The 13,434-nt window shown below is 39.2% G+C and overlaps 1 protein-coding gene across 1 annotated transcript in view; it reads left to right on the forward strand.

Annotated features, from left to right (window-relative positions):
• Window positions 1-2,537: 2,537 nt before the first annotated feature.
• LOC136266172 (multiple epidermal growth factor-like domains protein 6) overlaps window positions 2,538-13,434 on the forward strand; it is an 85,760-nt gene continuing 74,863 nt past the window's right edge. Inside the window, exons 1-3 of the mRNA XM_066061169.1 lie at window positions 2,538-2,757; window positions 12,091-12,237; window positions 12,289-12,395. Coding sequence (XP_065917241.1) covers window positions 2,666-2,757; window positions 12,091-12,237; window positions 12,289-12,395 — 346 coding nt within the window. The 5' untranslated portion in view covers window positions 2,538-2,665. The remainder of the gene's footprint in view (window positions 2,758-12,090; window positions 12,238-12,288; window positions 12,396-13,434) is intronic.

Here is a 13,434-nt window from a genome sequence, read left to right on the forward strand (position 1 = left end):
GCTACTGTATACATGCCAATGAGAGGAGCTGTTGCACAGTGTGCGAAGCACACTCTGCGAAGTGCAAAGCATGAGCATTCTAGGGGGGTCTGGGGGCATGCCCCCACAGGAAATTTTTGAAAATTAGACACTCAGTTATGCAATTTTAGTGATATTTCATAAACTAAATGAACCATACAGCAAGTTTCATGCTGTATGTCAGGTCTACAATTATACATAGTATAGAAAGTCTGAAAAACAACAGATAGACTTGAGCATATTTATATAGCTAGCTAGCAGTGAAATATCACTAAAATTGCATAACTGAGTGTCTAATTTTCAAAATTTTCCTGTGGGGGCATGCCCTAGAATGCTCGTGCTTCGCACTTCGCAGAGTGTGCTTCGCACACTCTGCAACAGCTCCTCTCATTGACATGTATACAGTAACAATTTCAACATTATAGTCAATGGCCTGACCAACTCAATTTTCCCTCCTCCGGCCCTGCAGTTATAGCTAGCAATTAGAAGTTCAAGGGGGGTCTGGGGGTGCAACCCCCAGGAGCTGCAGGATTTTTGCAATTTAAAGGTTTGAAAATGCCTTAAAATTGATGCTAAATTTTAAAGTAAAACTAGCTAGCAAATTGCAACTTTCCCCCCAAATTTCACAGGGAACCCATGCAGCATGGCCCCCTTTAGCTAGGATATAGTTACTATACAGTGAATTCACACAGCTACAATAAAATGCTACACGGCTGTATACTACTATACTGGTTTGTATGAAGTGAACGGATCATCACGTAAATATACTGGTGGACAGTCACGAGACCAATCAGCATTCAAAATGGTGCGATATGGGTGAGACTGAGAGTTTGCTCGGTATCTCGATAGGACGAGTGGGTAGTTGAAGAGGAGTGATTTCTACTCAACATCTCATCCAGATGGCCACCATGTAATGTATGAGTGTGCAGCTTCTTGCCGAGGAATGAATCATCTGGTTTGTCACTGCCAGCCCTTCGCCCAGTAAAGGAAGCCAAGAGAGACAAGCCAAGGAATGCTAATGATTATTTTATGAAGATTGAATTGTGATATAAGTGTGCTGGTTTAGAATCAAAGAAGGCACCTGTCTTACACGTGATAAATGCCAACTGTCAGCACACGTGATACTGTACGTAGAACCCACGATCATTTCTGTACAAAACGATACGAATGCTATGCTGTACTGTAAGGTAATTGGAGGTACTATACGTGTAGTTTCTGTGCTTTAGTTAGGCTGAGAAACTAGGTGACTACTCGTGTCATGCATTTTCAATAACATCTGTAAAATGTACGTAGCTGCATGTAGATGTGATCGTCCAAAGATTGCATGAGAGTAATGTAGTTCGAGCTGGTCAGCTAGTTGGTTCAACTCCAGATTATTGGTCCGGCTCAGGCCTGACCAACCGGACCGTCTCCTCCGGCCTTGAACGTTGAACCCGAGCCTAACCCTAACGCTAATCAGTGCTACTTTTCGTGTCGAATTCTCCGGGGAAGCTACTATACGCGTCCCCTAAAGTCGAATGATTAGGGGAAACTACTAGACACGAAAATAAAACCTTTCCACTTCCTTAAAGGCAGGCTCACTAACCACTTCCATAAAATTATTTTGAAATGAGAAGGTTACAATAATTGAGGGGTTTAAAGGTTACAGTGCTATAAGGCCACTACAATGAGATAACTTGTTTTTCATCGGTGACCGCCCACACCAAAATTTTCTTTTGCCCATGCGCACTCATTATTGCACGACATAACTTTTTTGAGTATTGTGGTAGTGGGCTTATCACGTAGAAAAGCACTATTTCCATGGAAAACTATAATCCCATTGAGATAAAGACACCATTATTTTGTTAGTGTTTTTTTACTTCTGTGTTGATTAGAGTGCTTTCTGGAGCATCAAAAACCACCAAGGCATCAACAGTGTACATTAGACTATACACTAGCATTGGTACCGTGACTTGCATACCCTATGTGCAGGGCCATCATATCTAAAGTAGTATTAGTGTTGCTAATTCGGCCATAAGCTTGCACAGCCCCTCCCCCCTAATAAGACTGCACGCTGCTGTTTACTGCTGCTGCTGCTGCTGCTGCTGCTGCTGCTGCTGCTGCTGCTGCTGCTGCTGTTGTTGCTGTTGTTGTTGCTGTACTGGGGTATGTATGTTACATGACCCCAAGACTGGTGGAACTCTCGTAAAGGACTTGAAAGCTTTGTTACCGAAGTTGAAGCTTATGTGAACTCGGAGTTTTACCTTCAGTGTGTACCATTGCTTGGTGTGCACCCTGCCAATTACCTAAAATAAAGGATTATTATATTGGTTTTGTACAAATATATACATCCTGAAATTTATAGCTATGGTTTGTACAATAATGAGATAATGAGATAACCCGCCCGCATGTGTTACTCTATGAGAAGTTGATGAGAAACAAGTTATCTCATTGTAGTGGCCTAAAATTTAGACCAATGGGGTCTAAAGGTACAAGGGTTACTATGTGGCCGCCCATGCATTTATACCAAATATGGTACAAAGTTTATACTTCGGTTTTTGTAGTGAGCGTAGTGGCACTGATACATCGCGAGAAACCATAAAGTGTAGCTATCGGTGATCTATTATTATCTACCCTACAGTTTCGTATTCGTTGGTACGGTCAGCTGATGGGGCAGCAGAGCACGGCAGCGTTGATTTTGATTATTTTCGTCGCACTACAAATACATCAAGCTGATTCTCAGTCTGGAAAGATAGGAAAGTAAGTAGCAAATTCCCCAGCAGATACCGAGAATGCACTGGATCGCTGCTACGTTCTGCAATCCAGTGCATTCGCGGTGCACGTTCATCCATTGGCATCTTTAGTAGGACTCCACCGCCAATGGATCTTGTAAGAGTGGAGGCTGGAGGTGGTTGGCAAGGGCCAGGGATGGATCTAGAAATTTTCAGGGGGGTTTCATGTTTACTGGAATTGTAACTTCAGCCTGTTGTAAGGTGAAGACCCCCCTTCCAAAAAAGAAGAAGAAAAGGTTACTATGTAGTTTTGAACACTGTGAATGTGTTTTCAGAGGTAAAAGTATATATGAAGTTTTGCCAATAGAAAAAGCCATAATCATGAACCACGATAGTGGGTTCATAATAGGGATCGCAGTGGAATTTTTGAAAATCCTAATAGATCTAGAGCAGTCACCTAAAACCAGCCTTTAAAAGTAGATTCGAGCACAAAACAACACTCAGATGGCTTATTATCAAACACTGAACTCAGACAAATGGTGATATAGCAATAAAAAATGGTCTAGACGAAATTTAGAAACATTCAAAAATTGCGAATTTTACGCGAATTGTTCATCAAGACACACGATAGTGTGTCGTGCGGCCCAAGAAGCCGGCGCGCCACACCGTGAGTATATTAACAGGAAGAAATAAAACGCAATTTTCACACCTATGTAGCTCTGTGATCCCTTATCCCATTGGAACCAAATTTGCTGGAGACGTGCCGCCCAGTTAGGGTAGTCTACATACCAACTTGGAAGAAAATCGCTCCAGCCATTTCCGAGATACGAGCGAACAAACTTTCGTTTTAATTTCTTCGTTTTTTTCTTCTTCATCTTCTTCATTTCGCACACTTCGCAAAATTCGCCATAAAACACGAATGCGTGCTCGGATTTGGCTGAAATTTGGTACACTTAAAGGGCTCATTAAGGCGGATCTCCGTACCAACTTTGGTAGGAATCCGATGAACATTCACGGAGTTATTACCGATTATTTGCGTAAAATAAGGTCGAAGGTCTGTCACGACTACAGGGTAAACGCCTTGGAGGAATCAGTTGAAAATTGATATGTAGATGGAGCAACCATCGTAGGAGTGCCTTTTTGTAGTTTGAAAGGAATCGGGATAAAGACCATGGAGATATGACACAAAACCCAACCTGTGTCAAAATTACGCGATCGATTTTTATGAATAAAAAAACTATTAGTTTTCGTATCTACCAGGCAAACCGCTTAGAGCAACGAGCTGAAAATCAGTATGTAGCTGGAATAATCATCATAGAAAGTCCTTGCAGTAGTACAGAAGAATCGGATTACAAATCACTGAGTTATGATTCGAAAGGCTACTAGGTGCAGCAAATGCGAGATCGAGATACTCTAATAGAACAGTCACCCAAATAAAGCATTCAGCTGCATTTATAATTTACTCAGTTATATTACATTGTAAGTTATTCTGTAGGGAATTCAGCTACAAACAAGTCACCCTGTAGTCAGATCAGCTAGAAGAAGGTACCTAATAGAGAGTTCAGCTACAAATAAGCCATCATGTAGAGAGTTCAGCTCAAATAAATCACCCTGTAGAGAATTCAGCTATAAACAAATTGCCCTGTAGAGAGATCAGCTAGAAGAAGTTACCTTGTAGAGAGTTCAGTTACAAAGAAACAATCATGCAAAGAGTTTAGCTACAAACAAATCACCCAGTAAAAAGTTCTGCTGTGAACAGATCACACTGTAGAGAGTTCAGTTAGAAACAAGTCATCCTGTAGAGAGATCAGTTAGAAGAAGTCACCTTGTAGAGAGTTCAGTTACAAAGAAACAATCATGCAAAGAGTTTAGCTGCAAACAAATCACCCAGTAGAAAGTTCTGCTATTAACAGATCACACTGTAGAGAGTTCAGTTAGAAACAAGTCATCCTGTAGATAGATCAGCTAGAAGAAGTCACTTTGTAGAGAGTTCAGCTACAAAGAAACCACCATGTAAAAGAGTTCAGCTGCAAACAAATCACCTGTAGAGAATTCAGCTACAAACAAATCACCCTGTAGAAAGATCAGCTAGAAGAAGTTACCTTGTAGAGAGTTCAGCTACAAACAAATCACCCTGTAGAAAGTTCAGTTACAAACAAGTCACCCTGTAGAGAGATCAGCTAGAAACAAGTCATCCTGTAGAGAGTTCACTAGAAACAAGCCACCCGTAGAGAGTTCTGCTAGAAGAAGTTACATTGTAGAGAGTTCAGCTACAAAGAAGCTACCTTGTAGAGAGTTCAGCTGCAAACAAATTGCCCTGTAGAGAATTCAGCTACAAACAAATCACCCTGTAGAAAGATCAGCTAGAAGAAGTTACCTTGTAGAGAGTTCAGCTACAAACAAATCACCCTGTAGAGAGTTCAGCTACAAACAAGTCACCCTGTAGAGAGATCAGCTAGAAACAAGTTATCCTGTGAAGAGTTCAGCTAGAAGAAGTTACATTGTAGAGAGTTCAGCTACAAAGAAACTACCATGTAGAGAGTTTGGCTGCAAACAAATCGCCCTGTAGAGAATTCAGCTACAAACAAATCACCCTGTAGAAAGATCAGCTAGAAGAAGTTACCTTGTAGAGAGTTCAGCTACAAACAAATCACCTTGTAGAGAGTTCAGCTACAAACAAGTCACCCTGTAGAGAAATCAGCTAGAAACAAGCCACCCGTAGAGAGTTTAGCTAGAAGAAGTTACATTGTAGAGAGTTCAGCAGTTTAGCTGCAAACAAATCGCCCTGTAGAGTATTCAGCTACAAACAAATCACCCTGTAGAAAGATCAGCTAGAAGAAGTTACCTTGTAGAGAGTTCAGCTACAAACAAATCATCCTGTAGAGAGTTCAGCTACAAACAAGTTATCCGGTAGAGGGATCAGCTAAAAGGATCACCTTGCAGAGAGGTCAGCTACAAAGAAATCACCCTGCTTCATCTTTTCTTCTTCCTGTAGTAAAGAAAAAAATGACAGGTTAAAAAGCCCTAAAGCCGGCCATAGGCCGGCTTTGGGGTATATAAATGCAAAAAGAAGTGAAATCTAATCCAAAACAGCCAAGCTGTAAAAAAAGAGTGCGGCCCTCAGAAAGGCTATGGTGAAAAAAGATGTGAAATCCAAGGTGGCGGCCAAGAAATGGCTGTGATGGTAGGTTAATGGTAAAAATTTTAATAACAACAATTCAGTGAATTTGGTGCCGCTTGGTCTTGGCACAAAATTCACTTGAATTGTCGTTATTAAAATTTTTACCATTAACCTACCATCACAGCCATTTCTTGGCCGCCACCTTGCATTTCACATCTTTTTTCACCATAGCCTTTCTCAGGGCCGCACTCTTTTTTTACAGCTTGGCTGTTTTGGATTAGATATTATTATTCATAATATTATTATTATTATTCTTAGTTTGTTTCACTCGTGTACAGCCCAAGGCATCCATTTTTCGCGATAAAAACTACACAGCCTTACTCACTGAGTCCTTCCGCGTGTCCATGACCCATTAATGCACTTGTCAATTTCATGCCCCACCCCTCCATCTCCGGGGGTGGTGGGGGAATACAGGGGATTTGACAAATCGTGGTGTCAAATTCCCCACTACTGGGGCAAAATCGGCTGTCAAATCCCCACTATGTCCCCACCCCCTAGTAGGGGATTTGACAACACCTCAAGGATAAGCGCATATTTCATGCATGCAACTAATAATTAACCTGGTATACACCTGTAGCTAGTAAAATTATAGTGAGTACGATTTAATTGTTTAGAAATGCAACTACCGAAAAATCAGTCAGTGAATTGGAGAACTGTCAATTGCCCCAGGGGTGGGGACAAGAAGCAATGTCAAATCCCCACTTGGGATGTGGGGACACCCGGGGGTGGGGCATGAAATTGACAAGTGCATAATTAACCCGTACTCCACAGATCGCTAACCGGCCTCCACCTCGATAAATTTCTAAGTTCTTCGCCATTGCCAGCTGTTCCGTATACGGAAGAAGCCGTAGAAGAACAAAATTACGGGATCTTGTGTGCTCAGGGATGCGTATTGTTCGACTATAGTATTTATAACGTTAATAGATGGCAGATTGAAGTTGTGCAGCACTCTTTTACCTTACAAGATCGCCATAATAGGGTCTCTAGTGAGCTGCCCGTCTTCGCTACGAGAAACCGTTTAAGTGCGCATCCAGTTTATTCGTCTTTCTAGCCATCACAGTGAGTGCTTTGTTTGTCCATTATAGGTGGAAGATAAATGGTAGCGCTGATATCATGGCTGCTTTTCACACGCAAAAAGGTTGGGTGGGGTGTTTATTACAACCCTACCATTTAATAATATTTTGTGGTCTAACCACATATCATCAACAACACTCCCATATGGTATCCATGTCATAAACAACTTACAGAGTGTGAAGCCTGACAGTCTTATATGGGAGGATTGTGTGCTACTGTGCTTATGTCACTGTAACTAGCTACTGTGTACATATTCTAGCACACTCTCCGATCAGCTAGTGACATTGACAGTTGCAAACATTTAGTCATGACCACATGCATGTTAACCAGACTTTGCTGACTATACCTATGGTGTTCCACTTTGTTACACACTGCTGCTAGCAGGCTACACCTAGGCTTTCCAGGGCTAGAGCCCAATCTAAGTCCTGACAATTGGAACTCAATATGCCAGTTTAAAGTACTCCTGCATGTATGGGTAATGACTGCCAAATCCCTGGTAATCATGTAAGACTGGCTACGCCACTGGCCACTGGTAGTGACATTGTGATTTGTACATGCAGACACCGGCATAGGAAGACTTTTCGGCCAAGCCTAGCCATCTCCTATTTAGCTTGATTAATACCAACTCACAATGTTGCTGCTGTATTCAGCCCTGTTCATACGTGCATTTATACAAAGGTGCTGTAAAGCGTCATCGCTACAATAATAGCACAATGTATAGCTATCTCTTCACTACCTATTCTGCTAGACAACTCTACACCTATAATGTACGTGCTTGATGTATGCATCGTTATATCACGTGAAAATTTATGAAAAAAAATTGGACTCTACAGGAATTATAATACTAACAGTTACCATTCTTATAACTTGTATCATAGAGTTTCATTCTTGTCCTTCTGTTAGAATAAACACCTAAGACATCTTGTTCTTCTTCAAGTCTCCTGTGCTGCCATCAACACTGTCTCCTGTATGATAGGTGCACAATCAGTAATTCTTCTGACAGGTAAGTAGCTCAGATAGCAGTGTGTTTTCAGCGATGGCACCAAGTGTGATGATGATGGTTCAAACACTAAGTATAGACTAGGAATTAATGTATCCTGCCTTATATTTTGTGTGTGTACAAATGAATCAGGATGAAAATACAGTCTTTATCATAGATTACAAAATTAATATTGCATTAACATACCTAATAAGTTAGCCTTTTAAACCAAGGAATCTCTGTTAGCTTACTACACTAATGTGCCAGTTAACTTATAATTCATAAATGGATTTGGAAAAAAATTACACAAACTAGACATATTAAAAATTTAAAATAAGAAATAGGGATCGCTGAAAAAGCCACGAAACAAGAAGGGATCGCTGGGGTGGTAATGTAAACCACAAATCCCTATTTTGACTCTCTATAAATGCTCCATTTGAGTATAAAAAGTCAAAATAGGGATTTGTGGTTTACATTACCACCCCAGCGATCCCTTCTTGTTTCGTGGCTTTTTTCAGCGATCCCTATTTCTTATTTTAAATTTTTAATATGTCTAGTATAATTATACAGTATGTAAAGCTTTTTGTAATTTTTTATCACCCAGATGAATTGTAGGGGCGTGCAAACCCCCTAAAACCGCCCCTGGCAAGCTGGCAATCCATCACGCCCAAGGAAAATAATAATAACATGCATAGAGTAACTCACCTAATATCAGACGGGCTCCAAAATCGGACGCGATAACCCAAGCTACAACAGGAATTTTTAAACAACTTATGTGTCTTGAGATAGTTCAAGGCTGTGGGACTTTGGACACCACGGCCAAGTATCGGCTTTCTCAGCTTCTTTGTCTGGTGGCAGCAGCCCTGCAAAATCATTTCTGATTAATACGTATATTCCGGAAGAAAAGTCGATTCACTGACACTCACAGTTTTCAGACTTACATCCAATCAACAGTTTTACATGTTCACATTGTACACCAACTCATTTACTTTCTAAATATCCCCAGTTTATTTAATAAAATCCTTTAAATTACAAATCAAATAAATTAAATGAAACATCACTGGAGTAATAATCACACAGTATACGGAAACTTGATTAAGTATACCTTGTACTTTCTAAATATCCCCAGTTTATTTAATAAAATCCTTTAAATTACAAATCAAATAAATTAAATGAAACATCACTGGAGTAATAATCACACAGTATACGGAAACTTGATTAAGTATACCTTGTTTGAGATACGTTTATGGAAAATGTGTACTGTATGTAATTCATGATTGAAAGGTTTGATTAAATAAACTGGGGATATTTAGAAAGTAGATGAGTTGATGTACAGCACGAACATATAAAACTGTGTAAGTCTGATTTGTAAACTGTGGATGTCCATGAATTGACTTTTCCCCGGAATATATGCCCGGAATATATGGATTAATCGGAAATAACTTTGTAGGGTTGCTGCCACCAGACAAAGAAGCCAAGAAAGCTGATATTTGGTGTCCAAAGTCTCACAGCCTTGAACTATCTGAAAGGCATATAAGTTGTTCAAAAATTCCTGTTGTAGCTTGAGTAATCGCATCCGAATTTGAAGCCCATCCAATATTAGGTGAGTTACTCTAGCTAGCTAGCTATGTTTTTAGCTGTGCGTGATTTGTATAGCTAGTTGTCCTTAATGTAAGTGTTAACTTGGTGTATTTTTGTGCATGTGTATATAGTTAACATTATTTCCTTGCCATGCCCACAACTGATCAGATATTTGGCCACATGTTTGTCCAAGGATTCACATACTTACTATGATTTCAGTTCTTTATTTTTGTCACAGTACACATCATACGATGGTTGTCTCTATTACATCACTGACATCACTCTTTCATCACAGTCATTCTAACATCATGCACTGATTCAACTTGATTAATTCTGGTGTTTAGATATTAATAACTTACCTGCCAACATGGGGTGCATGTAGCTGCTGTGTAGCTAGCTATAAGCCTGAATCCAGTATATACGCTTGCATTAAAGTGCACACAATCAACATATCTTTAATTTACCAACTTATTTATAGTATCCATATAAACGTTGGAGGTTATGTGTAGGTTACATATTATGTAGCTATATCTTTATATTTATTTTACAGTTTTATTTTGAGTGCTTTTTATTTCAGGTTATCAAGCCTGCATTAATAGCCTGTGGGAAACATGTATACTCACAGCCATGCAGAGTATAATACATATATACATACAAACCAAAAATTAATAATTATTATCAATTAGTTATATACTACTACAAATCACAAGTCAATGGGGATTGGTTCCCTATAGAACAGCGATAACATGGGTGATATAAAATAGCATTACAGGTACTCTCAGAATTAAAATTGTCAGTAAAATCATTCAGAAGTAGTCAGTTCTATAATGCATATGTGACCCACTCTGGGAAAACCGGTCTTATAAAAGTATCAATAAATGCCGGTTTTAGCTACGTATTTAGTGTGTTGTAGCTCGCCAATGGTTGAAGCAATGTTCACCAAATTTTTACACATTTTACACCAATTCCTTACCTTCCAGAGCATCCACTAGAAGTAGCCAACAACTAAGTTTCCGCCATTTTAAATAGTTTGAAAACCGTGGTTGATGGTATCAGGAGAGTTCCAAAAAGGGAGGGAGGCGGGGAATCAGAAGGAGGGAAGGAGGCTGTTCAAAAAATCGAACAGGAAGATGTAGCAATGAATTAGGCCAAGTTATGGGCCATTTAGGTCTCAAAATTGGCTAAAATGGAAGGAAATTCACAGCAGAGGTACTTATTCAACATCACAGAGCTGTACAGCCACACACAGCCATCCACTGACCACAGCTCCATTAAGGCCCCACACTGCACATATGGATCGCCACTGGGCTTGGGAAAAGCAGCCAGAAAAACCAGACCACTCAATTATAGCTGATTTTGATTGTGGAATTAGATAGTTTATTCATGCAACCTTGTGTTCTGGATGAAAAATTGAATCTGCTAACATGGCCGATAAGACCGGTTTTCCCAGACTGGGTTACATATGCTTGATAGTGTGCGTGTTGGTTGACAATGGTGTGTCTATAACACTCTTGCAATGCTGTTGAAGTAAAAAAGATGTTGAGTTGCTGTTGAAGTCCTATTGTTGGTGGGATCTTGTGGTGCAGATGGCTACATTATGCAGGTCACATTGTACACGAATGACACACTTGGGGATTATTGCAATGATCAGTTTAGTTTAGACACTTCCCTGTTTGGACAGGTTTCACTGTTACAGTGAGACACTGACTGCTAGCACTTTTTGAAGCACAAACAATTCCAGTGGAGGTTGTAGCTATAATGATGCAATGGCAAAGGTAGCAGTACAGAGATTTATGTTGCATTATTTTGAAAATTCTGAGCCTCAGAAGTAGTTTATTCCTCCAAGATGCACATACTATTTATTGTAGTATCTTAGGTGGGTGTGGTTTATTTAGCTACATGTTTCTTGTATTGCCAACCCAGTTATTCTCCTTACATCTTTATATTTTTCTAAGTTTAGCATTCTTCCTGCTGTAATTTTGCCTGCAAAACATAAACAACAGGATGAAACTGAAAGATTCTGTATAATTATGGTTAGTTTTTTTATTAAACAAACAGTTGACATTCCAATTTGTAGAGAAATGTTATATAAGTATAGGTAAGCTTTGCTGTAAAGGTTTAGGTTGTAATCACAAGGTAATATCATACGGTATCTTATATCACAATAAAAACTGAATAATGTATATAAAATAATTAAAGGCTGAGTGGTTTGATCAACTCTTACTTTAATACTTGGCATGCTGAACTGATGTTAATTTTTATATTCGCACACACGCCTGACAAACACACACACACAAACACATACACAATAATGATTGCAAACCAGATTGATAACAAGCTGATTGGTGTGGCAACACACTTGTCAGTGCATAACAGGCATAATCACTGTCTTACTTAATACTGCAGTGAGTGTACTGTTCTAGTCTTGCTCATACATGTGTGCCACTGATTAGCACCAACTTTGCTTACATTGATACTATGCACAATGTTGACATAGCAATTCAGTGCATGCGTGTTAAAATCATAGCCTGTATCTTTAAACATAGCTACGGTGTTTGTTCTACAAACATTACCTCATATCGAAAAAATACAAAAACTGCATATCAAACTCAATACCGAGCCAGCTATTACACATACAAATGTGGACGCCGGGGGAGGTGGAGACGGAAAAGGAAACGATGCACAGGCTCCTCGTAAGTGTATAATGTATGCAGATATACTGTTAATTACATTTCAATTCACAGTGCAACCAGCTACAGTCAATCTTATGTTTACTACCATCAGTCTGTACACTACACTACTGTACCAACTTGCTGTCCTGGTTATGATGGAAATCCTCCAACATGTCAACGTAAGTGCTTTATGTGCACATATAGTAGCTATTGTAGCTGTATACAGGCTAACTAAAATATAGAGTATACAAGTAGAAGAAAAAATTAGGAATTTTAAAATTGGATTAGAGATCAACAAAGTAGCGAAACAAGGGAATAGAAACAAGAGAGGTTATCTATATATACCTGCAGATATATGTAATAGTGGACATTAAATTTTAATCTGCAGCTATAGGCAGACAGAGGAAGGTGACTCAAAATTATTTGAGCTGACACATATGTGTGTAGGCTGGAGACTTGTTCATGGTTGCAAAGCATGCTCCTTTTAGAAGTATTAGAAAAATAGATTAAAACTGGTGGCACTTTTGACAAATCAGGTAAGACACAAGTAAAATAAATCCTCCCACTATATGATATATAGCTACCAGTTTGAAAACCACAACAATATTTCATCAAGTGATACACCCATGACGTCACACAAAGTATTTATTGGAGAAACTCTGTCCCTCTCATCTGAAGTTGATTTGCTGCTTTAATGATTTGTGGGTGACTGCATCAGTTCTACAATCTGTTTTCAGCAGTACCCTACAACAAACAATGCTTGTTGCATTCATTGCATCCTGTGGGCTATAGTCCTTCTAGCCTACCCTTCTGCTGCCACTGTCATATCTTGTTTCTATTTCCTAGTTTTTGATTTATCCCCTAATCAGACTAAATGATTTTCCTTTTACGTGTTTGTTTATAGTTTTCTAACATATTTATGGTTGGTTGTATGATTATCTGTGTTGAAAACTTTTTAGAGGTTTTAAACAGTAACCACAATAATGATAACAATAATTGAAAAATTGCACATACGTACTGCATGAAATAGAAGAATGGTATCCATTAATTTTGTGTCTGAATATGCCCCAACTATCAGTCATTATTATTCAAATGTGAAGTATCATTATGCTTTGATTCAGCCATGATTAAGCTATTACACAGCACTATACAGATGAAGAACAGTATGAAAAACAACTCTTAAATCAATCCAAAATGTTGACTATTTCATTATACTAA

The sequence above is a fragment of the Dysidea avara genome, chromosome 9 (assembly GCF_963678975.1).
Source record: "Dysidea avara chromosome 9, odDysAvar1.4, whole genome shotgun sequence".
NCBI classification, from domain to species: Eukaryota; Metazoa; Porifera; class Demospongiae; order Dictyoceratida; family Dysideidae; genus Dysidea; species Dysidea avara.